Source organism: Herpailurus yagouaroundi, unplaced genomic scaffold (genome assembly GCF_014898765.1).
Source record: "Herpailurus yagouaroundi ecotype Mexico unplaced genomic scaffold, PumYag 28, whole genome shotgun sequence".
NCBI lineage: Eukaryota > Metazoa > Chordata > Mammalia > Carnivora > Felidae > Herpailurus > Herpailurus yagouaroundi.
This window is the reverse complement of record NW_024412376.1, coordinates 157,543,210-157,568,781: the sequence shown is the minus strand read 5'-3', so window position 1 is coordinate 157,568,781 and position 25,572 is coordinate 157,543,210. Positions and strand designations below refer to the sequence as shown.

At 45.9% G+C, this 25,572-nt stretch overlaps 1 protein-coding gene and 1 long non-coding RNA gene across 3 annotated transcripts in view; one reads left to right on the top strand and one right to left on the bottom strand.

Annotated features, from left to right (window-relative positions):
• Positions 1–5,534: 5,534 nt before the first annotated feature.
• Positions 5,535–25,572, top strand: part of C1QTNF7 (C1q and TNF related 7) — a 104,387-nt gene continuing 84,349 nt past the window's right edge. Inside the window, exon 1 of one of the 2 annotated variants that reach the window (XM_040487709.1) lies at positions 5,535–5,725. Coding sequence is in view for 1 of the 2 variants with exons in the window: in XM_040487696.1 (XP_040343630.1) it covers positions 6,024–6,051 (28 nt within the window). In the remaining variant the exon portion in view is untranslated. Of the gene's footprint in view, positions 5,726–5,763; positions 6,052–25,572 lie in introns of those variants that run through there. The other variant, XM_040487696.1, reaches the window with a different exon arrangement.
• LOC121038204 (uncharacterized) lies at positions 10,522–15,972 on the bottom strand. Its single transcript, XR_005794227.1, has 2 exons — positions 14,971–15,972; positions 10,522–11,949 (listed from the first exon to the last, which is right to left on the bottom strand). It is a non-coding gene; the product is annotated as an uncharacterized LOC121038204 (long non-coding RNA).

Below are 25,572 nucleotides of genomic sequence, written 5' to 3'. Positions count from 1 at the left end.
GAAGAGAATGTGCTATCTCCAAGAAGTAAGATCCAGCAGGCATGAGAAAAACAAGAATGGTGTCAGGGGAGAGGTCCTATTAGTTCTATAGATTCCAAAGAGAGGGTGACCAACGCATGAAAGAAAGATCCCACAGAGGAAAGAGAGTCAAAGGCTAAGTGTTGTGCCTCAAAGCGCTGGGACATAGGTGGGGCATACATACAGAGGCTAAGAGTAGGAAAATGACTTTTCAAGGCCAGTTCAGAGTTCAGGCTATAACTCTAACTGTTGAATTCTTGGTAAGCTTACCACAGGGCTCATGAGTCATTTAGCAATAAATTGGACATTGGTTCACCGAAGGGCAACCAATCAAGATGGCACCTTAATTGAAGTCATGTCACATGAAGAACAGTTAGAAAGAGCCAGAATCATCGAACTTGGGATGAGGAAAACGGGCCTGTGGGAGATGAGAATGGCTGAAAGTAGCCTTTGGAGATTGTAACAGCTTTTACGTGTGGAAAACTGAGCAGGAATATTTGCTGTTGCTCAGAGCATAACCTGGTGAAGTTGTGGCCCCTTTCCCTGGGAACAGACAAGCAGAAATGGAGTGGCCTCTGCCACGGCTGTGAAGGAGGCTCGTGAACAGACAGAGAGAGTTCGATTGTCCCCAGTCGGCTATCCTCTGATCTACAAACAGTCTCCTTTTCTCATTTTGATGAGTGGCAATAAGCTGATCTTCTACTTTATATCACCAAGAAGGTAAAAAGGGGCTTTCAGATTTGCTCACCATGACTGGAATCCATGAGAGGTGAATTCTCGAGAAACTCACAGAAGCGGCTCTATCCCGTCTCTGTCTCTCACAGCTAATAGTGACAAGCACACAGTAGGCATCTGTGGATCATCTAACCCTCTGGAGCAGGGCAAGGGCCCCCCGAATGGCTTCACCTCGAAGTTATGACTAGATTATTCCCTACCACTCTCGATAAAGAACATTTCACTTAACTCTCCCATCTCTAAACTTCAGCAACATCTTCCAAGAGGAAGATGAAATTTTCCAACAAGATTCATTTCTCCTTTGGCCTCTTTCTCGATGTCTTCACGTATTTGATAGAACTCAGCAAAGGCTTTATTATAAGATCCAGATGAAGCCACCTGGGTTTTAGGATATAATTGGAAACTTGGCTGCTGAATGCATGCAAAGGAGAAGAAATTGAATCAACCATAAGAACACAGACCCTAATATATGAAAAATGTTCAAACTTTATAATTGCATTCAGATAGAGGACTGCAGGTTTTCCAAGAATAACAACTGGTGCCTCTAAGAGTTTAGAGTGTCTTTCACAAGTAATCTGTATTCATCTCGAATGTAATGGATGCGAAGGAAAATATATGGTGCATGAATCTTCTCTGCATTTGGTGTGGAGATTGTGTTTTAACCAGCATTTAACAGCTCAAGTACTGGAAGAACCAGACAACCTACATTCAAATCCCAGCTTGGCTACTTACTGACTGTGTGACCTTGCGCTAGTCACTTAACCTCTCTGTGCTCATGTGTAAATTGAGGATAATGTTAGTATCTATTTTATAGGATTGTTGAAAGGATTAAATGAGCTCATACACTTAGAGAGCACATGAACCAGTGTCTCGTGCATAGTTAATGCTCGACAAATGTTTGCAATTTTGCCACTATTGTTTAAAACGGTAGAAAAGAAAAGGGTCTGACCCTTTTACAAGCGTGTGTGGAATGAAAGAAGCCACATTTCTAGTGGGAGGGGCTCAAAATACTTGAGTTAGAAACAAAATGTATGCGGGTGCCTGGGTGGCTCAGTCGGTTAAGCGGCCAACTTCGGCCCGGGTCATGAATTTGCTTTCGTGAGTTCGAGCCCCACGCCGGGCTCTGTGCTGACAGCTCAGAACCTGGAGCCTGCTTCGGATTCTGTGTCTCCCTCTCTCTCTGCTCCTCCCCTGCTCATGCTCTGTCTGTCTGTCTCTCTCTCTCAAAAATAAATAAAGATTTTAAAAAGTTAAAAAAAAAAAAAAACCAAAATGTATGAACTAGGACTTTCTGTACCTACATTTAGAGCAGTTCAAAGCCAACAACACATGGCCTGAGTAGAGGGCAGCTTTTAGGGATATTAGCTTTCAACTAGCATTAATAAGCTGTTTAGCCCATTTTGACTGAGGGGCAGCCTGGAACAGTCAATGTCAGGATGATGGCCTTGTTCTGTACACACAGTAAAATAAATGTTTGGGTAAGTGGAGTTTACACTAGTTAAATGCTAAACAGAGTATTTAACTTGTAACTTGGAGTTTATAACTTCCTCTATCCCTTGCTTTGAAGGTTGCTTGTGAAATCTGACAGTGACTTAGTGGACAATTTTCTTAATAAATGCAAGCATTTTTAAAGATGGGGAATAAATGTTGTTTTCAGCATCTATTTCTGTCACTAATCTTTCTACGTTTTCCAATTTACTTAGCCCGATGGCACACAATTTTTAAACCTTCACTTTATCGTGTTCCCAACTGACATTTAGCTAGATTAGTTTTGCAAGAGAGAGAAAGCGGGGATTTACGTTTAATATAAAAATACCCATCATTTGTCGAGCACTTTTTACAGTGTCAGGCCCTGCTCTGCATTTTTTGCATATATTGCCTCATTTAATCTTCTAAGAATCTTTCAAGGCAGCTATCTGTGTTAGAGTATTTGACATTAGCCGACTCTGACAAGCCCCCAAACTCAGTGGGGAGACACAGCATAGGTTTATACATTTTCCCATAATGTCTGATGCCGTCATGTGGTTCCCCGAGGCAGCATCTTCTAAGGGATGCCTCAGGGTTTGGGTGCCCTCTACCCTGCAGCTCCAGCACCTTCGCTTCCTGCCAAATGGAGAGAGAAGAGGGAAAAATGTGCCCTAGGCACACCACCGCTAACTACCTGAGCCCCAAATGAACCCTCCCTTAGCCCTGCTCATGTCCCTTTGGCCAGAAATCAGTCACATGGTCCACCCAACCTCAGAGGCGGCTAGGAAGCGGGGAGGAATACTTGACATCACTAAATTTTAAACCTACCATAATTAAACCTGCCATAATTTACCCTTCTGGTCACTAAATACCTATTTTCTCCCCTCTTTCCTTATATATAAGGAAGAGAACGCAAACACAGAATCCGTGACTCTTCGGATTCCATCTGGTCATTGCACCCAGCTCAAAGTGCAGACTTCCGAGTTATGTGAGGCGCTTGTCAAAAGTCCGGATCTGCCATTTCTCCATCCAGTGGTCTATAAATTAAAAGGAAAGGGATCTCTATCACCCATAAAGACAAATTAAAAGGAAAGTGATCTCTATCATCCAAAAAGACAGGTTTCCTCCATCATGCTCGCCCTCTCTCTCTCTCTCTCTCTGTCTCTCTCACACACACACACATACACACACACACACGTGCACATACGCACACACACTCTACAAATGGAGTAACAGTGATGATAGAACTACAACAAAAAAATGTCCCTTCAGAGAGATACCCAACAGCCATTGATGCCACATCTCGCCAGGCAGACATAGGGAAAGGTTCAGGCTATGGGCCTAGCTCCGTTTTCTGGGGAGAGCTCCCTTGTCCGTTTTTCTCTGTGGCCATCAGTTCCTCCTTCTGGGAGTCTCCCCTTGCTACCCCCGAGCTGTGTATTGGGCAGCCAGCCCTCCGTACAGCCAATAGTTCACCTGCTGGAGGGAGTGGTTGTTTTTTCAGTCTTGAAAGATACTCTGAGTACCGGCTTATAGTTATTTCAGCGACAGAAAGTCCTCAAAAAAAATTCGTAGGTTCCTAAAAACCATGAAGTTTAGGTACTGTCTCTCTATTCCCTTTTATTTCTGTGTAGAGTTTAGCCATTTCCTTCAGGGGCTCATCTCATTCTCGAAATACCTTGCAAAATGCAGTCAATAGCAGCCAACACACACGGCGGATGTTTTCCCCACAGCCTCGAGTCCTAGAGCTGTGGGGTGACTCGCACAGATGGCTGTGCGCGTTATCACAGATGTCGGTTTCACCACATGTGTCTGTTAGGGCAAAACCTGGCACTTTACTCGTCCAGCCTCCGGTATCCATTTCCTTGCCACTCAGCTCCTGACGACCCGGCCAGTGACACCGAGCGTAGGTTTTTATTAGGCAGCACCCTACATCCATTACCAATTTTGGTATTGATCAGGGAGACAACACTAGCCGCTGTGGTCAATCGCAGTGACTCACCATAGGTCCTGCTGAGTGACCCATACGTAGTGAGGTGCTGAGTCGTTGAGTCGTTGAGTAAATGCAGCATTATGTGTCTCTATACAATTAGGTTATTTAGCATATTTGTATTTAATCTTTCACAATTAAGCAAACAAATTCCTAAGGAAATTAAGTGCATATTCAAGGTCACAAAACTGGAAAATCATAGATCAAGGTCCGGGACACTACCTGTACTCGTGCCTGCAGACGTCTCTTCAGTAGTAGCCGGAACGAAAATAGGCTCGACCTTTTTCTCTGCTTTCATAGGAAAGAAAATCTGAAACCTGACCGCTTCCCTGCAGTTGTAGATCCTTTCTGTCTTTGCGCTATTTCAGTCAGAGGTATTATCCTCTGTCTATGGCATAACAGTTCCTTTAAGTGAGTCAAAAAACACAGTGGAAAATAATCTATAGTTTTAAAATAATGAATGAGGTTTTTGTCCTGTAATTTGTTCATGTAAGTTTACATACTTAATAGCATACTTAATAGACTGCACCTGTGTCCGTATCTCTATTCTCCACCAAATGGTTTACTTATTTAACTAATGTTTGCTATATTCACCGAGGAGATTTTACTATACCATAACCATTCATTAAGTCTGGCAAGGGCACACATTGTCCTGTTTACTCTCTGCATAAGCTTTGACATATCCCTCCCCAGTGCAAACCCAAATTGTCAAAACCGTCGAATGATCTGAACCCAAATGATACTTTATTCATGCGGCATGTATTTATTGAGGACTTATTATCTCTCGGGAACTGAGCGAGACCTGCTTTAAGATATACTATAAATATTTTTTAAATCATCATTTTCAGCTGGCCACACTTTAAGTTGGCTATAATTTGAAATCACAAATGCTCAGGGTGTGTGTGTGTGTGTGCGCGCGCGCGCGCGCACGGGTGCGTGGGTGTTTCATGGCAGGTGGGGAAGGGTGGTGGCACTAGTAAAATCAGTAACACTGTATGTCACAAGACTTACATCCTGCTGCATGGACACACTCTGCAAAGTAAATATCCCTCCTGGAGTTTATGATTCACATTCAGGATGCAGGTTAACATAAGCCCGATGCGAATGACGTCATTTTAGGTATGTTCTCCCTTTTATGAAAACATCACATACGCTAAATTTTACATTTTCAAGCAGACAAATTAGGGAAGAATTGCGTGGAAATAATTGTGTTAGCAAACGTGACGTCTAAGCCTAATTTCACCAGGAGTAACCGTTCTATAAGTTGAGACAGAAACTTCCTTATGTGCTTTGATGCATCCAGGGAAGCGATGCCATTTGGTCTCAAGGCACCGCTCGAAAAGGCAAAGCAGCTTCAAGCGCCACGGTGAGAAGAGCTACGGATAAAAGAGAGAAACAGAATTGCTCAGATACCTGAAACCTTTGCCTCTCGCTTGCCTCAGTCTGGAGTTTGCGGAAGAAATTCACCCACTCCCACTCCTGCCTAACGAGCGTATATATTAAGCTCTTTGAAATGTGAGTATTATGGGAAGGATCGCAGTTGCTTTAAATTATAGACGTTGGCAAGTGGCGGGGAGGAGCAGGAGGTTGTTTAAACTGAGAAAGACAGTTGCAAAACTTCATGCAACAGCATGAGCTCCAAGCTTCAAACACATTCTCGTGCTCAGAAGAGCACTTTATTTTTCACCGAGTTACTTTTTGTATTGTTTCGAAGCGGCTTCGAATAATATACACATATTCCTGCTTTCAATTTTTTAATGGTTTCTAAATTCATGGGACAACCAAAGCAAGAAAGCCTCATGTCTTGGGGGAAATGTTGATAGCGGCAACGCCTAGAAAAGGTAAGCTCCTATTTTCATTGCACTTTTTCTCTTTTTCCCTACTGTTTGGCCTTCGTCAAAAATGTATACTGGAAGAACTTAAGACAGCTACTTGTAAAGAAGGGGGGAACTTGTAGAAAGCACGTCAACAAATGATAAATCAAGAGGTTGGAAAACCTCAGCGATCATGCCTTCTCCTGCCTTCTATTCCGCTTGACCCAAACCTCTGTGAAATAGCTTTGACTATTTGAAAAAAATGTCATTTCTCTCAGAAAATGTGCGCAGGTCCTCCGAATTTCCAGCCTGATGCACCCCACATTCACTAGTGGGGTGATGGGCTCATTTATTGCCCAGGTCAGAGGATCCGTGTTTTTTTGTCCGGTTGTATGTAAGTCAACTTCCGGAGCTGTGATCTTTCTATTAACTCAGAAACCATTCCCAGGGAAGATTTGAATATCTTTCCAAAAATTCTCTTAAGTGTGGTTACTATGACTTCTTATAAACTTGTTTTGCAGAATATGGTTTTAAAAGTTAAATAAATCACTTGGCTTTTCCTTTGTAACGACGCGAGAGGATGTTACAGCTATTATGTCCTGGGAGAAAAAAAAGTCCAATTCCAAGTTTGTGCATTCCGGTTGTCGTTGACTGACAATGCTGGTGTCTGGGTAGGGTGGCTGTGCCTTCTCGACTGTGCCTCAGATACAGGTAGGGAGCAGAGAGACTCAGATACTCCTCGGTTTTCTATTGCATTGGTCCTACGGGAAGTATGCTGTGGTTTGAGTTAGAAAGGTGCAAAAATGTGTGGTGTGTTATTCCTATTTCCCTGGGAAAGTCTCTGTTATCAGATTTCCCATCTTTCTGAGGCAGAATTCCAGGTGCAAAGAACTAGCTATCCACAGAGATCTAAGTCCAAATTCTTCCAGCAGGCTGCGATTTGAACAGAGCTGTGCGTTCGTTCCTCCACACACACATATGTGCTCACAGGCGGAGGTTACAGAGCCCCGTGGGTTGGACCGAGCTGGAGGGGTCTGGGGCCTCTAGGCAAGCGCGGTCTACGCAACCCACTGGTACAGAAGCTGGACGGACATCCCCTCAGGCCTGGGTGAGAAGGCGAGGCTCTGCCCCGGGGAAGCGTGCTTGGGTTGGGAAGGGTTCTACCTGCTTTGCCGGACCAGCTGCTGCCCTGTTTCTGGGATATTTTTTTTTTTACTTCTGTGTCAAATTCTGATGATGTAAAGTGGATTATGGTGGCCTCCCCTACCTTTTGTGGTCTCAGTGAAAAGAAAGAGGTTAAGATCAAAAGAAAGACGTTGTGAGCAGAGAGACGGCAGCTAGATCATTGCAAGGTGGTCAAGGGAAACTGCCAGCTCCTTTCTCCATCCCCAGCTGTTAGTGGAGGGAGGGATCCGTGCCTGCCACCCTGCTGTCCTCCTCCCCGTGTCTTCCCGGCTCTCTCTTCCTCCTTCCATTTCTGTCCACACCGGCCATGCAATCTCAAGAGAGGGAGCAGCGGGTTGGACAAACAAGATTATTACCATCTCCTCCTCTCCACCAGTCCCAGGCCAGTTGGGGAAGCCCCCACCCTATTTGGAGGGGGGGGGGGTCTCCAGGACCCCACCCCATGACCTCATCACAGGCAGCCGGGGAGCTGGGATGGCCAGCAGTTGCATGGCGCCTGAGTGCACCCTGGGGAAGGGTGCGGCCCAGAAATGCGCAGTGTGGCATGACGTGGCTGCTGGGGAGTGGGGCGCGGACTTCCTATCATGGGCTCTCGTGGAGGCTGGCGGCATTTCTGGAAGCCAGGCCCGCCAGGCCCCACCTCTGGGCCTGAGAAGGCCCAAAGAAGACAAAAACAAAAAGGCAATTAGCGTTGCTAATGAAGCCCCAGGCCAGCTGACTCATCTGAGGCACAGCCACTGGGGGGCTTTGTAATGAAACCTGGACAACACCCTGGAAAGGACAGGTCAGGGTTGTCCCCAGAAGGACACTGATGAGAGGCCGAGGTGACCTAATCGTGCTCCTCACCTCGGAGACGCTGGGGAGAGGCAACATCTGCGAGGCACAGAGGGAGGACGCTGTTAACTAGTGAACTCCCAAGCAGCTCAAGAACCATGCTGTCCGAACCTGGGAAGGTTCGGAACCAGACTCAGCCCAGGTTGGCAGCTACAATCACACCCCCATGTCTGAAGAGCCCCAGGCTGAGGAATCAACCCCCCAGAGTAGCGGGGAAGATCATGATTCACCAAGCTCTGAGCGTCCACTCTGTGCCAGAAACTTTACCAAGGCTCTTTGAACATGGCCCTAGACAGACAGACCACACTTGGAGAACACAGAAGGGCTTTGCACATCAACCCGCTGACATCAAAGAAACCTCCTCATAGAGTTGCATTTGAACTAGACCTTGGAGGAGGAGTAAAAGATCAGGAGACAAGGGGGGCAAGCATGCAGGCAGAGGTCAGTGAGCAAAGGTGCAGAAGTGGAAAGTTCGTGGCTCCTCCCGTGAGCCAAGTAGCTTGGGAAGGCGAGGCTCTGTTTCCCAAAGTTCATCCCAAGGAACGACACTTTCATGGGCTGTTCATAAGAGGATAACCAAAAGCATTTCGTGGTCAGGCAAATCCAAGGATGTGGAAAGCCGTGCACCACAGTGGACCAGAACTCGGGTGCTGGGGTGACCAAGGTCTGATTCAAATCCCAGCCCTAACTCTTAACTGCCGTGAGAACTTGGACCATTCGAGCATCAGTTTCTTCATCTGTTAAGTGAGGATCATAATTACATCCATTCTCAAAGGGGCTAAGGCATTTGGAAGATTAAGTTAAAGAATTCAAAGGAATTATCCTCATATAGGAGCTCAGTGAATGTTAGCTACTCTTGTTAGCTGTTAAGACCTGGTTTCTTTACTGCAGGACTTCACATACATTTCAGTTTCCTACTGCCCCCTCTGTCTTTCCTTGAGCGGGTCATTAGAATCTAATGTTTTCCATAAGAGACTCTTAAGGACTGAGAATAAACTGAGGGTTGATAGGGGGTGGGAGGGAGGGGAAAGTGGGTGATGGGCATGGGGGAGGGCACCTGTTGGGATGAGCACTGGGTGTTGTATGGAAACCAATTTGACAATAAATTTCATATTAACAAAAATAAAAAATAAAAAAATCAAGTTAAAAAAAAAGAATCTAATGTTTTCATTAGAACTTAAAACCATGTCCCCCACCCCCACCCCGCAAGGCGTATTGCACAAAACATGGAATACGGAATGCCTGCTGGAAAATGGTGAGGCTGAGTTGATCCAGTTGGTTGAGGCCACCGGGCCTTCAAGAGCATGCATTTCCCGAGGTTACTCTACCGGCCTCTTCACACACTGTCTTCCATGTTTGTGTGAAACAAAAGCCCCACAACTGGGATTCTCATATCTAAAGAAATCGACTTTTTTTTTTTTTAATATGGTCACCTTTTAGAGGGAAGAGAAAATGGACATCCAAGAAAATTGTTGTCATACCCAAATGTTACACCTAAAAGGTCAGCTTTTGCCTGTGGTTTGAGGGTGTACCTCACAGGGGGCAACGCACAGGACACAAGCTAACCAAAACATGATCCCACCTTCAAGGAGTTACCGATCTCATGGGGACAATAACACGTGGGTTCCAATATCTAAAATGCAAAAGTATGGGGCGCCTGGGTGGCTCAGTCAGTTAAGCAGCTGACTTCGGCTCCGGTCATGATCTCACAGTTTGTGAGTTTGAGTCCCGAGTCGGGCTCTCTGCTGACAGCTCAAAGCCTGGAGCCAGCTTCAGATTCTGTGTGTGTGTCTCTCTCTGCCCCTCTCCCATTCACCTCTGTCTTTCTCTCTCTCTCGAAAATAAATAAACATAAAAAATTTTGTAAACGCAAAACTAGATTTACAAGAAGGACTATGGGAGCTCACAGGGAGTGGGAGCTCACAGCAAAGGAGCCTTCAGCTCCCTGGAATAATCAAAGTAATGTGTAACATTCTTTGATGTTTACCATGTACAAGTGACTAGGCCTAGTAGTCCACAGTATGACCGGCCCATGTGCCCTTCGTAAGGCTTCACGGTGGGTGTGGGCTTGTACATCTCACAGATGAGAAAACGGAGCCATAGAGAAATTCGGTAGCCTGCCTGAGATGTCCTAGGAAGTAAGGGGCAGAATACACTCTCAAACTCAGCCCCATCGAGGGCTCTGTATCCCTCACCCAGCGAAGACTCCTCAGAGGAGCTACTATGTAATTTGGCCTTGAAGGATGCAGAGGGATTGATAGGAGGGGTATTCCAGGCAGCAAGAATATTAGTAAAAGCATGGAAGAGGAAAGCATGGGGAGTAGCAGGAAAGCCACCCTAGCAGAATAAAGTGTATGAATAGAGAGCTGGGGGGTGGGGGGGGGGGGGGGGTGAGCTCAAAAAAAGAAAAAAAGAAAAGAAAAGAAAGGGCAAGACTTTGTTGGAACAAGATCATAGAAAGCCTCGAACGCCAAACCACAAAGTTTAGATTTTTTTAATGGAATAATCATTAGAAGTTTGTAAACAAGAAAGTAACTCCCTGGCAGTTCATTCGGATCATGATTTAAGACGATTAATCAGGGTCCAGAAGGGGCAGAGACTAAATCTCCAGTTAGGAAGCGGATATTTGTCCAGACAAGAGATAAGAGCAGCAGGGGGGTCACACGGCAGTTGAAGGGTGGAGATGCTCCTTGGGCCCAGTCCCCTTAAACTGTTTACACCACGGCCTTGACCATCCTAGTGGACTTTCTGAATAGCAGCCTCAAGGACTTCTTAAACCCAGATTCGAGCTTGTAAAATGTGAGGGAGCGGAGGATGGAAGGGACAGGAGGAGCTGATTGACCTCCGAGGGCTTTCTGATACCTCAAACTCGATGGAGGTAGCCTGCCAAGCACTTTTATGAAAACCACTAACTGTATAGTTCCCTATTCAATCACCTTTCCGGACTGCTCTTTCATATCAAGCAGGCACATTTCCAAGAGAACTTGAGGGTGTGCAAAAGTTTGGTGAGTTCACAGCCGTGGCAATTACAGAGTAGTGGTGTTGGCACGCAGTGATTGGGGGAGGGTGTATTTCAACGTATCCCTTTGGGAGAAACATTTATCCATCATCCTGGCCGTGTGCCTTCTGCAACATTCAGCTGCCTACCTCCGGTGACCGCAGAGTCCTGCATTTCATACGACGTCAGGACCCTGCGGGGCTCCAAATGGTAGTTACTCCTATAGGTGTCGTGTGACCTCCTCCAGCTCCCAAAGAGGTGGTCAGCTTCCAGACAATAGGAATTAATTCATCTTTGACTATCTGTTGCCTTACAGCCATGGCAGGTCTGACTCAGTTTACAAATGCATGTCTCCAAGTGTCACATTTCCTTATTTTCTTATTTTCTTATTTTCAACTTATTATTTCAACTTATTATTTCAACTTATTTTCAACTTGTTTTCTTATTTTCAACTTGAACCTGATCCCGAGTCCATGCCAGCAGGAACTTCAGTTTCTGAAGTTATCTGGCTCCTGTCCCCACAACCTCCAATACCAGGGTGGGCTTCCTTCACAGCAGTCATGCCCACTCTTATAAACTGCCTGTCTCTTAGATGTCTGTGGATTCTGCTTTCCAACTGGGGATCACCATCCAGTCCAGGGACCTGGATTCTGAGCAATCCTGGGCCACCCAGAGCGAGCGTTTCTGCTTCTCACAGATGTACCCATCCCCGGGCTCCCAGTCTCCAGGTCAGGGTGAGGATCCCGTCTCAAAGGTGCCCCAACTCCCGCTCTCCCAGCATATTCTCTTGGATTTGGACTTTCAGAAAATAAAGGAGCAGGCATCGTTGTCAAGAAATTTCCGCCTCCTGCTCTGCACAATCTTGAAACAAGGACACACAAAGGACCAGGCCACATTCTTGGAGTAAGCTGGGGGTGGAGAACACAAATAAAGTTATTTTGTCACTCACCCTATAGGTGTTTAACAATCATCAGTGAAATGCACGCCCCAGTAACTGACGAAGTGGTTCCTTCAAAGTTTGTCACCAGAGGAGGTATTATTATGATCCGCTTAAGAGAGCCTTTTTGTGACGCACCTACCATGTGCCAATGCTTTACATATACTGTGTCCATATCCCCATTTTTCAGATGAGGAGAAGTGAGCAGCTTACCTAAGATCCCACAAGAACACGGAGGTAGAGCAGGTATTTAAACTCAATTTGTGCCCATCTCCAAAACCCATACCCTGTCCACACAGCCACATGGACTCCTGGAAAGGATTCCTATTTTCTGTCTGGCAGTCTAGAGGCCTGCTCTGGACAGGTGCCTTTTCTCACTAAAATTTGTTTTAAATGAAGATTATTTTTTCACCATGAACATAGTATGACTCCGCTCACTATAGTAATAATCCCATAGAACGATTTACTGCCCCAGCTCGTCATACACCTGTAGGCAGTGTGGAGTCAGACGTACTCCTGTCGGAAAGATGAGACCAGGGTAAGGTGGCTCGTCCAAGACCACAGAGGCAGAAGAGGGGTTAAACCCATGCTCGTCCGTCTCTACCTCCAAGTCAAGGAGAGGGAATTAGTCCTAATTAATGAAAGGCTAATTATAAAATAGCATTAAATATTTGCAGTTTAACAGACTTTTCATCTGCCAATAGCCATAGTTTATGCAGCCTCAGAACACATCCTACAGATGTAACCTAATGATATTTGAGAGCCATCAGTAAGACACCAGTTGGTGGCCTTGCCAATCGCTAACATCCTCAAAGCAGCTCATCCTCTGAAGGTGGTAAATAATTTTTTTCAGGTTTTTTTTTGCACCATTAATTTTTTTTTTTAGAAAAGACCCTTGATGAAGTGATTTTTATCCCATTTCACTCTAAAATCTAATTGGACATCACTGGAATCTTTGTCAAGGGATCCCTTGAACTTACTACCACCCTTTTATGTCAGGTGAATTTCTATCAATTTCTCGGATCATTAGCATCTCCTCTTTTCCTTCACAACAGAGACCATATCAGTCAGGATGGTCTTGGAGAGCCTTTGAAAATTTGTCTTTGGACCACCCTCCTTGTGCACATTCATCCCACCTGCCCCCCGTATACCCAGGTTTACCAAATACTACAGACTGGTGGTTTAAACAGCAGGAATTTTTGTCTCACAGAGGCTGGAAGTCTGAGATCAAGGTATCAGTAGATTTGGTTTTTTCTGAGACCTCTCTGCTTGACTCGCAGAGGGCTGCTTTCTCCCTGTGTCCTCACCTGGTCTTTGTGCGGCCCTGGTATCTCTTTGTGTGCCTAAATTTGCTCCTCTTAGGAGGATACCAGTCGAATTAGATTAGGACCCCCTTCCCGGGCCTCCTTTTACCCTTATCACAGCCTTCATGGCCTTACCTCCGAATACAGTCACATTCTGAGGTACTTCAACATGGAATTTCGGGGAGCCTCCATTGAACCCAGAACAACCCAATGCCTGCACAGTGAAGTCCACAGTTTATCGGGCACCCCTTTTCTCTATGTGTCATATAGGTCTAAAGAATCTAGTCCAGGGGCACCTGGATGGCTCAGTCGGTTGAGCATCTGACTTTGGCTCAGGTCATGGTCTCGAGGTCTGTGAGTTCAAGCCCCGTGTAGGGCTCTGTGCTGACAGCTCAGAGCCTGGAGCCTGCTTCAGATTCTGTGTCTCCCTCGCTTTCTGCCCCTCCCCCACTCACACTCTGTCTGTCTGTCTCTGTCTCACAAATAAAGAATCTAGTCCATTCCCTTGCCTTTGTGTGAATTACCCTGAATCCTATAAAATTGCTGGCCTTCAACCCTTCCATACCTACCAAAGTGGCACTTTTATATGATTCCAATATAATCTGGAAACTTAACAAAAACTTTCATTTCTTGATGATGGTTTTATGTGCCAGGCCCTTAAAATATCACACCAACTGTTGCTCGTGCCCCTGTTTGTCCCTGAGGCTGAGACAGAATGATATTCAGACTTTGAGAATGTATCCACAATACAGATCTCACCTCCAGCTTCAATGCCACCGGTAACAAAAAGCTCACACTTAATAAGGCCGCCCCTTCCAGCAAAACACTGTTGGTCAGCAGGAAGTTCTTCTTTATTCTGCCTAGAATCTGGCCCTTATTAACGTCTCTCCATTAGTCCTTGTTCTGCCTTTTAGCAGTAGCAAGGAAACGTCCAGCTCTTTCTCTAGCATTTTATTTTATTTTTTATTTTTTTTTTATTTTTTTTTTCAACGTTTATTTATTTTTGGGACAGAGAGAGACAGAGCATGAACGGGCGAGGGGCAGAGAGAGAGGGAGACACAGAATCGGAAACAGGCTCCAGGCTCTGAGCCATCAGCCCAGAGCCCGACGCGGGGCTCGAACTCACGGACCGTGAGATCGTGACCTGGCTGAAGTCGGACGCTTAACCGACTGCGCCACCCAGGCGCCCCTTCTCTAGCATTTTAAATACTTGGAGGTGTCCCTCTGTGCCTTCCCACCCTCTCCCGGGTCTCCCTGCACTTACAGGGAGGGCTTTCCCCATGGGGTTCACAGAGGATACCCGTGACCCTCTTGAAACAGACCTCCAGACCTGAACACCAGATTCCAGATAAGTTTCATGTCTTGGGCTGACTCCATGTCAACTTCCTGGGATGGAAGGTGACTACTTGCAGTCCTGCACTGAGAAAGGATCTGAACTCACTCTAGGGTTAGCAGGAAAGACTGTAGAATGAAATCAGTGAATTCTAAGGGAGAATCAGGGGCTTTCTAGAGTTGGTCCAACTACTACTCTGCATATTGCCTGACAGCCCCAGTTGCAGGGAGACTAATTTATGCTCTCTGATTTAAACACTCTGTTTTCCTCAATGCTAAATTTTGCATCAGCTTTGCTAGTGAACCCATCTCATAAAAAGACCATCTAAAACGCTCAGATTAGTTTTTACACTTACTTGTCGCAAGGGCTATTTTGACCCGTGTTATGGTCTTGCTTCTCTTCACGGTTAACTAGAAAAAAAATGAAGAATCAGGAACTATGATCTCTGTGTGCCATTTTTAGCCCTAAGCCTTCCTGGTTGCACAAGTGATTTGAACTCTGAGCCTCTGTTTGTTCATCGTGGAAGATGGGAATAATATATTCCTATCCCACTGGACTCACTGGAAATATTCTAGTGAGATGTTAGAAAAGGTACACATGCTGGAAGGCAATGCAAATTTTTGTTACCGTTAGGCGCCTGGTATTTCTGGCCAGCCAGTCAATCTTTCCCTCGTCCTCCTTGTCTTCTGGAACTTCTTCTCACCGGACAAACTGACAACTAATAGGGAATTAAAACAAAAGTGCAAGCAAGAGAAACTAATGCACACCCCCAACTCAGTAAATAGACTTGTATGTGAATGAAAGGTGTCAAGGGAAAGGACTTCAGCCGGACGAAAGCGTTGCCATGATGCTGTCAAAACAGAGTGACAAATAAAATCCAGATTGGCTCTCTTGGGCTTGATGTGACCAGTCGAGTCCCCGGGTGTGTGGCTTGTGATGGTCTGTGCTCACCATTGGCTCACCTGGTTCTACATTGTTGCTCGAACACTTTTGCCTCCGAAAGAAACTACACCTGCTTCTCAGTGTTCTCAGCAATACCTTAGCAGAGCTCGAATCAATACATTAAGCCAAGGGCTACAGCTACCTATTGGGCCTCACGGGAAGTGTGCATGAATGAATAAGGGTGTGGCAGAGACCCTGGCGACCTAGGACATCATGCTCCCCCTGAAGTGGGCAGACACCCCCCACTCTAGTGGGCTGTGTCCGTGGGCCAACGTGGCCTCACGGTGTCAGATCTTCAGATTTTTCAAGAAAATCCATACATTTGGATTTATATGTGAGATGTTCCTTTTTGAGAAACACTTGCCGGAGGCGCCTGGGTGGCTCGGTCGGTTAAGCATCAGACTTCAGCTCAGATCGTGATCTCACGGTTCGTGAGTTCGAGCCCCGCGTCGGGCTCTGTACTGACAGCTCAGAGCCTGGAACCTGCCTCGGATTCTGTGTCTGCCTCTCTCTCTGCCTTCCCCTGATCACACTCTCTCTCTCACTCTCTTTCTCTCAAAAATAAACATTTAAAAAACAAACAAACACACACCTGCTAGGTTTTTGACCCTTAGAAATGGCAATTTCATATGGTGCAACTCACTATAATCTAGAGACAGAAACAAAGTTCCCATTTTCTTGTTGTGTGGGAAATCTCAAGAGCCTTCGCTCTTCCAAGAAATTTCCTAAACATGTACACAGACATGCACAACACTCACGGCAATACTTAAACGAGGGCACCTGCTGCCCAGAAGGTGCTTGTGTGGTAGGGCTTTCTGGAATCCTTTCTGCATCCCTAATAAGGCTGATACTGCTTACCATTTCTTACAAATGAGACCAAAGCCTCCCCATCGGTTAGCGGTGACACCTCCGTGCATGAGCATATAATCCCCTGGCCAACAAAGCTTGGACCCTTATGTCTCTTGGATCAGAGGAGGAAGTGTAAAACACAGGTCACCCCAGAAGTGGGCAGGTTGAGGTGAATGCTAATTCTCCTGGACTCTTTTGGTAACCGCCAATCTCCTACCCCTTGTATTCGTGCACTTGGGCCACTGTAACAGAATGATGCCACAGGCTGGGGACTTGGACAACAGAAATCTCTCTTCTCATAGTTCTGGAGGCTGGAAGTCCAAGAGCCAGGTCCCAGCAGGGCTGGTTTCTAGCAAAAACCCTCTTTCTGCCTCACAGACACCAGCTTTCTTGCTGCGTCCTCACATGACAGAGAGAGAGAGATCTGTGTCTCCCCCTCTTATAAGGACACCAGTCCTACTGGATTAGGCGCCCACCTCCATAACCTTCTTTACCTTAATTACCTCCCTAAAGGTCTTGTCTCCAGGTACAGTCACATTGAAGGTGAGGGCTTCAACATATGAATGGCGGCAGACATCATTAAGGCCCTAACACCCCAAACCCTTTCCATGGACACTGCACCCCTCCTGCCATTTTGTTCATTGCCAGCCCACACCCTCTGGCCCCCACCCGCCTGCCCGCCTCACCCGGCCAGCTGCCTTTCCATCGCACACTTCTTTCAGACCACACTGTCTCTCTTTTCTCCCTTTCCCAACCTCCTTCCCCTTCCCCGTTCTCTGCCTATTTCTCCCTTCTGCTTTTCTTGCCATCTTTCGCTGCGGCCGTCACCTTCTCCAAAATCCCATCGTCACCCCATTTTCTCCTCGCCCTCTTCTTCACACATCCCCTTCGAGCCTACATTCCATGTTTGTGTGTGCGCCCTCCATAACCAGGGTGCCTAGCCCAGTGCCTGCTAAACAACAGAAACCCCATAAATGTCAGTGCACCCCCCCCCACACACAGAGGATTTGAGGCACGTTCAAAGAGAAGGGCGAATGAAGCGGTTTACGTGGAAATAGAAAATCAAAGCCATGAGAGGAAGGAGGGACAAAATGTGTGAACCACAAGGACCGATCTGGACTGTGATTGAACGTGAAATTTCACCTCCTGGCAGCCGAACCCAATCTTTCCAGACTTCGAGCAACTCGTGCGTTCTCTGGTGTGCTCAGGGTGCGGACTGCAGAAACGGGGCCACCTCCCTTTCCGTTGCCCTGAGCCCGTCGGGCCTTGGAAAAACTGTCTTTCCCCACATGTCAGCTCACTTCTCAGGACTGGCTCTCCACAGCTGTGTTGTGTTAAAATCTCACTCACATCCTATTTAAATGTTGTTTTGTGCGGTAACACATGAAAATCTTATCCTTAAGGCAATGGGTAGTTGAGGTTGCGGCTATGGTGTTGCTGGAGGGAATGTGCAATCTGTGGTGAATCAGAAAGCTTGCCAAGTGCAGGTTCAAAGGACATCTGGGTGGTTTGGGGAGAAAAGGATCAGAGAAAGCAGGGAGGGGAGAAAGGAGGAGGAAGAAAGAGAAAGGTTTCTCTGAGTCCTTCCAACATTCCCCTGAAAAACACTCATTTTCCTCATCTTTCTGATCCTGTGCTCTTTCCTCTCACCGTTACCTTCCCTCTGAGATCTGCAGAGAGACCCTGTCTCCACCTCAGGCCGCTCCCTCCCACTGAAAACCTAGTCCTTCATTTCCAACATGTTCTGCGGAACATAGAAAACGAACCATCAGGGGAGCCTGGGTGGCTCAGTCGGTTGAGCGCCCGACTTCGGCTCAGGTCCTGATCTCACATTTTGTGAGTTCGAGCCCCGCGTCGGGCTCTGTGCTGACAGCTCAGAGCCTGGAGCCTGCTTTGGATTCTGTGTCTCTCTCTCTCTGCCCCTCCCCCACTCATGCTCTCTCCCTCTCTCTCTCTCTCTCTGTCAAAAATAAATAAACATTAGAAAGAAAGAAGAAAGAAAGAAAGAAAGAAAGAAGAAAGAAAGAAAGAAAGAAAGAAGACGAACCATCATCAATGAACTTTCTGTGTTGTTAGCGGCCTGGCCATTCTCCCAAACGGATCAGTGTCTGAGACTATCACTGCTCTATTAGATTCTGGACACACGTGTCAACAGGGCCATTGCCAAGCTGAAGACAGGTGGCTTGGGTGACCGGAAGAGGAGTGTGAAAAACAAAGAACACAGAGAAGGATTGTGGGGTCCCCACCCTGCAGAAGGGCAAACCGGCAGGAGGCACAAGACTGATTTCAGGTATTTGAATATCTCCCTCAGGAAGGATGTCTGAAGCAGTTCTTCAAGACTGGGCATCAATTACTTAGGATTCTTAATCCATAGAGGATTTGATCTGAGTTAAAATAGCAGCTCTATCATTTTCTAGGCTTGTGTTCTGGGGCAACTAACTCTTCCCGTGGCCATTTCCCTGCTGTAAAAAATGAGGAAAATAGTATCTTTCTCATCAAGGTTTCTGTGAGGATATAATATGGTACTCAATCGATCAGAGCTAAGATTAATATTCCTGGTATCTCTGTTGAAATGCAATAGAAGAAAAAGCATTAGATATACAGGGTTATTAAGTTGTTTGGATCATAAAGTATAAGATTTTCCCTTCCTTCCTTCCTTCCTTCCTTCCTTCCTTCCTTCCTTCCTTCCTCCCTCCTTTCCTCCTGCCCTCCCTCTCCTTCTTTCCTTCCTTCCTTCCTTCTTTCCTTCCTCCCTCCCTCCTTCCCTCCCTCCCTCCTTTCCTCCTGCCCTCCCTCCCCTTCCTCCCTCCCCTTCCTTCCTTCCTTCCTTCCTTCCCTATCTCTTTCAGAGATAGTTTTCTGACTAACCAGGAATTGCAGGTTTCCTTTAGCAACACTATAGCAACAATTCCAGCTATAAATTGCCTTACTCAAAAGACTGCATTGTAAACAGGATTCGAAAGAGACCCTGAAAGAGACTCAGAGGAAGTGTCTGGCAAGCAGGGGGGAAAGAGAGCTTTGCAATATTATATAAATAAAGGAGAAGGAGAGTCTTAGCTGTGGTTCTCAACCTTACCTGCACCTTAATCATCGACAAGGGAGCTTTGAAAGATCCCGGCGCCCGGGCTGGACCCCAGACCATTACATAAGAACCTCTGGGGCTGAGATCCAGACGTAAATAATTTTTAATGCCCCCCCCCCACCGCGGGGTGATTCTACTGTGCAGCCAAGATTCAGAACCGCTGTGTTAGAGGAAGCGGTGTCCAACAGACAGGGAAGCTGCAGAGTTGACAAGGCTATATGCTGTCCGTGCAGTGTCAGCACACTGGGAACTTTCTAAACTCTGGAGAGACTTTTCGGGAGAACTACAGAAACAGAAAGCCTGCTGTACATGCAAGGAGGAAGAGCCTATTACAGGGGAGGCTCGGTCCTTCAACAAATGTGCTGGAACAGAGAAGGGAAGGGTGAGGACCAGAGCTTGAGGAGTCAGCAAAAGCAAAATACTTCCTTTTCGGCACATGGGAGACCCGAACACACTTGAACCAGAGATGAGCCTACCATATCGTGTATGCTTGCAATTTAAATTTTGGAATGTAGTGAAAAAATATGTGCACCGATCCGGTCAATTTCATCTGGAGGATTTCAGGTTCATCGCAGATTAAGTGTGCCCCACCGCTTTACACCTCACGACTTGTTTTGTTTTAACTGTCACTTGTTACATTTCCCGCTGTGGGTCAAACATGTCACTGGAGGCTCACAGCCTCCCTGAAGCCTCACAACCCTATAGAGTGCTGCCATTTTACCGATGAGGAAATGCCTCAGGTGAGGAAATGAGATCCAGAGGGGGTCGGTGGTTTGCCCAGAGTCGGTGGGTGGCAAAACCAGGCTTCAAACCTGGATCTGTAGGACCCCCCCCCAAGTCCCCTGGGTCTTCTCGCCCTGCCGTGGCACCACCGGATAAAACACAGGTTCAATCCTTGGAGAGCTAGCTGCGTGCTTCCATCGAAATCCACACAATGGCAACGACGACATGAAATGTAACGTCCCGGCACCGGGGCCTCTGAAAGAAAAGAATTTTTTAAGAGTGAAAAATGTACCAGAGGCTGCAGCACCTACTCGATAGGTTGCGGAGGGCCTGGGCAAGAGAGGGGCGGGCACGAGGTCAGTGGCATCATTGACGTGGGTGCCCAGGGAGGCAGTGGGGGAGCAGCCAGAACGGGGATCGCCCACAACTGACACTGATCTGCAAATGCAGCATCTTGAGCTCAGGTGCAGTGGCATTCAGACAAAAACGGCCACGCTCAACACTGCTCCTCTCTGCCATCTGCCTAATTCCCTGGACGTGCAGTGCTTGCTGGCCTCTGCCTGCCGGAGCATGCGACACATGTCGGCTCACTTGGCTGCCTTCGCTTGCAGAAACTAAATCTCCGCATCCCTCGATTACCCCTGAAAACTGACTAGTGTTTATTTGCAAGCAGTACTTTCCTTCAGTACGTCCAGGTGTATGTGGTCCAGAGGGCTGCTTTGATTTCCGGAATATTAGCTTAGAGGAGAATGAAATCTAATAACATATATAGTATTAGCTCCAAATAGCCGCGTGATCTGTGTCAAAGAGATGATTTCCACTTGGGCCAGCATCTGTACATATTATTATTAGCTATCCCTTGCGCCCCGATGGAGATTTGAGCAAGACATTGCTTGCCCTTCCAATCAAAAAGCCTGGAAACTGCTGATGCAGTGTCTGCATGAAAGAGCCAGTGACATTTTGTGTTGCCTTTTTAAAAAATGTTTTAATATAACCGTATTTTAAGAGAAACTGGCCAGCAAGTTCACTCCAGGACAAGTTTTGGATTCTTTGCGAATCAAGTTGGGTAAGACCATAACAGAGACTGTTTGGTTTGGACAGAAAAACTGCCAACATGCCCATAAAAGGGAGAACTGGCTGGGCATTTTTCTTTCGGCTCTCATTTTCAGATTTTCTTCAAAAGTGAGTCTAAGAAAAATTTGGGAGAAGCCGTGCGATATACCCATAAAACACAAAACACCTCAAATAGAGCTTGTGTCTCAGACCGAACCAGTTTAGGGATTTTGTGATGATTGAGAACAACAGTCCTGTCTCTGATATCCCTAACTGATTATAGAAGTCATCAGAATACGGGAAAGATGGTCATTGGCTGAGCGCCCGCTGTGTGTCTGATATGTGCCCTATGTCCTAACTGTTAGACAAGCATGATCTCATTCAGTCTTCCCGGTCACCCCCTCAGTTAGTATTATTCCCATTTAACAAGAAGAAAAAGAAGCTGAGTTATGAGCTCCAGAATGAAACTACTATTTGTCCAAAATGTGTTTGAACCAGCAAATGTATGAATCTTAGAAGATGAATATATATGTGTATATATATATATTCATCTTCTAAGATTCATATGTATATATATATATATATATATATAGTGGATATATATGGGATATATATATATATATGGTGACTTTATATATATATGTGTGTGTGTGTGTGTGTGTGTGTGTGTGTGTGTGTGTGTGTAGAGAGAGAGAGAGTGAATACACACACATATTATATAATGAATCTATAGGTCCTGTATCAATTCTAATCCTTGGAAATCAGAAGCTCATGTTTTGTGTGTCCAAAGCTTCAGTCGAGGTACATCCCAGTATTTGTGGATCTCCTTGAAGAAGCACCATGAGCCCCTCCTCCTCCACAGCTGTTTTGTGGAAGGCTGGTTGTGTGCACTTAACCCTCATCAAAACCCACCTTCCAACTGGGGAAAATGAGGCTCAGAAGTCCCAAACTGCAAAGGAGAGGAGGCTGGACAGGGTCTTGAAGGAATGATGGGACCCACGTGTCCAGTGGAAAAACGGCAGAAAAGGCTTGCATATGGAATCCATGGGGAAGGCCAAGGAGCCCTACACAGATCAGAGAAAAAATGTTCTGGAAGGAAAGTAGTGAGATAAAAGTTGGATAAGATTTGGATGGGGTTAAACCAGGAAAAACTCAATACAGGAGAGTTAATGCTGACTTTGTTCTCAACGAACTGGGGAACCCATCGGAGGCTTTTGAGTGAGGGGGGCATGTGGGATGCAGAATTTTAGGATTAGCCTGGCCCTGGTGTGAAGAGGGACGGAAAGTGGAGAGGCCAGAGGGAGAACTTTCCTCAGAAGGATTCCATGACACTCTCAAGGCCAAGGCTCTGCATGGCGTTTGGGTTCTGCCGTGTCCTATTCTGGAAGAAGACATCCTTATGGACTCCTGTCGAATGGGCTCAACCCTGTGGCCTTTGATATGGCCATGTCGTCCTGACAGTGCAGGAATTCCAGGAACTCTTCCAGCCCCACCCGCTAATGGAGGAGGCCCCATACACTCATGTTGACCTTAGAAAGCAGGAAGACAAGATAAGCTTGTCTCCTAAAGAATTTGGGGGGGGGAAATGTTGTTGTCTCCTAAAGAATTTTTCCCAACGCTCAAGGACCCAAATTTAAAGTACGGGCCCCAAAGCAAAAACGTCAGAATGCGAAGAGCTCACTTGAACTTTGTTAATACTTAGAGGACCGTGTCCCAGAGAGACACTGCTTCCTCACTCCACCCCAGCTCACGTATGCAGGCACAACACCGCTAGATTCTTGCTTTTGTCAGAGCAACGTCCAGAGACTGATGCATTAGGAATATCCAGGCGAGGCCTCGCTTTGGGACAGGTGATGGGTCCGTGCTGTTTACAGGTTGTAAAAATTCAGGAAGACTGAGTGGGGAAAGGGGCTGGAAAGCTAGGATTGAATATCTAAGTCCGCTTTGTCAGAAGACCTTGGGCAAATTCATTCAGCTGCAGAATAGCAATAAACACATGAGGATGAGATTAAGGAATGTAAGTGACGGCATCATAGCAGAAGGAAGGAGCTAACACAGCAGTGAGCCGGGTCCTAAATAAATACCTGTGGGGCCAGGCAGATCGAATGAATGTTGCAACCCTGTGAATACCTGAGAAACTAGAATCTACTGCCCCACCCAAAGAAGGCAGCTCTGGGGACCACTCGATTTACTTTCTGATTTTGAAATAATAGCAGCTGATTCACATCATCAGTTAAACCCCAGACAAAACAGCAGATTGGGGAGCCTGGGTGGCTTAGTCGGTTGAGCGTCTTACTTAGGCTCAGGTCATGATCTCCCAGTTCATGAGTTCAAGCCCCGCATTGGGCTCTCGCTGCTGTCAGCCCAGAGCCTGCTTAGGATCCTCTGTCCCTCTCTCTCTGCCTCTTGCCCGCCCCCAAAATAAATAAAGAAACACTTAAAAAAATAATCCATCAGTCTTTTAAAACACATACAGTCGAGGGGTGCCTGGATGGCTCAGTCAGTTAAGCATCCAACTCTTGGTTTCAGTTCAGGTCATGACCTTATGGTTTGTGGGTTCAAGCCCCACATTGGGCTTTTCATGGTCAGTGCAGAGCCTGCTTGGGATTCTCTCTCTCTCCCTCTCTCTGCCCCTCCCTCATTCACGCTGTCTCTGTGTCTCTCAAAATAAATATAAACTTTTTAAAAAAGTCAAAATAAAACACATACAGTCAATTATTGCAATTTGCAGTAGTTATGTTCTATGCAAAGTCATTCCAAAGACTGAATTAGCAAGTCCTGAACCCCTGCTCCTGGGGAAAACACAGGGGTAGGGTCTTGCCAGCTTCTAGTCACAGTGTTTTCACCAGTAGATCAATATACAACTTTGTTTTACATGTGTTTCTGTTTAAAGGCACTTTATTTAATGCGTATTGTTGGTTCATTAATGTTGAACCCATGGCCAGCAGCGCCGTAACTCATGACTGAATGAAGCTTATCTTACTTTCTCCATAAGGCATCTCAGAGCCCTCTTGTGCTTAGGAACGTGAGAAGGAACTTTTATGTTTGGGGCCCATTTGAACAGCAAAATCACCACCAAACAAAACAAAACAAAACAAAACAAAACAGAAAAACCTAAAAGTGTCCAAAATGTGGCACTAGACAGACAGCTGAAAGGATACTTGTTTATAGCATGAGGGACTAAAAGAGGAAGGTAATACATCGCCTTGTTTGACCCCAGCTGGAAACACGCCCACCAAGGCACTCAAATCTTTGCTGCTCTGTGCATATCTGCAAATGACCATGAAAGCATCGTTGAGTATTGATTTGCAGTCACCAATAAATTTCAGCAAGTAGGCGAATTTACCAACACAAAGCCTGAGACCGTATCTAAAACTCCATTCACACACTTACATACGAGACGTAACATTTACACTTCAAGTTAGCCTATCAGATCTCTGGTCAATTCCTACCAACTCAGTGTATATCTAAGACCCACAAGAATGTAGCCCAGAGGACACGATGGTTGTCCAAAAACAAAAACAAAAGTTTCATTGTGAAGTCGGATTTTTTTTTTTTCTAGAAAGGGCAGAGGCCCAAAATGGAATTATGCCTGAGACAGCTTTCCAAGATACTACAACAGCCTCTTGCACATTTTAGCATTAAATGATAGAAAATCTTCTTCCTATTGAATCAGACTCTCTTTCTGGAATTTTTCTGAATTGATCCTAGTTCTGTCATTGGGAACTGCTCAGAATAAGGCCAGCCCTCCTTCCACGCAGTGGTCTCTCAAATATTTGAAGACTCTACCAGTTCCGTCTTCCAAGACAGCGATTTCCCATGTTAGACACCCTCATCCTTCATAATTTCCTCATTTCCGCTGTCTTTGCGATTTTCTTGCAACATGCTCTAATCTGTCAGCAATAAACTGCTATCACGCACTTACTTAGGCGCTAGAATAAAATGAGTAGCCTCGAATTCTGCCTAAAGGACAGTTAACTTAAACAACCTTACTGGGGGGTAATTTGGCAATGTATACCGAATTCCTTAAAATAAGCATATCCTTCTATGTCTTAAAATTCATTCTAAGGAAATACTGAGATTTACTCATGAGGATGTTTATTACAGGTGATTTACAATCCCACCATGTGGAAACAATCTAAACACCCAAGAATAAAACAACATTAAAGAAATTAGGGTACATCCATATAGCCACTAAATACTACTTAGCCATGAAGGAGACACTGAGCAAATCTACATAGACTCACACAGGTATTTATATAATCGTAATAGTAAAGAAGATTATAAAAGAGTGGGCACGGTTTGATT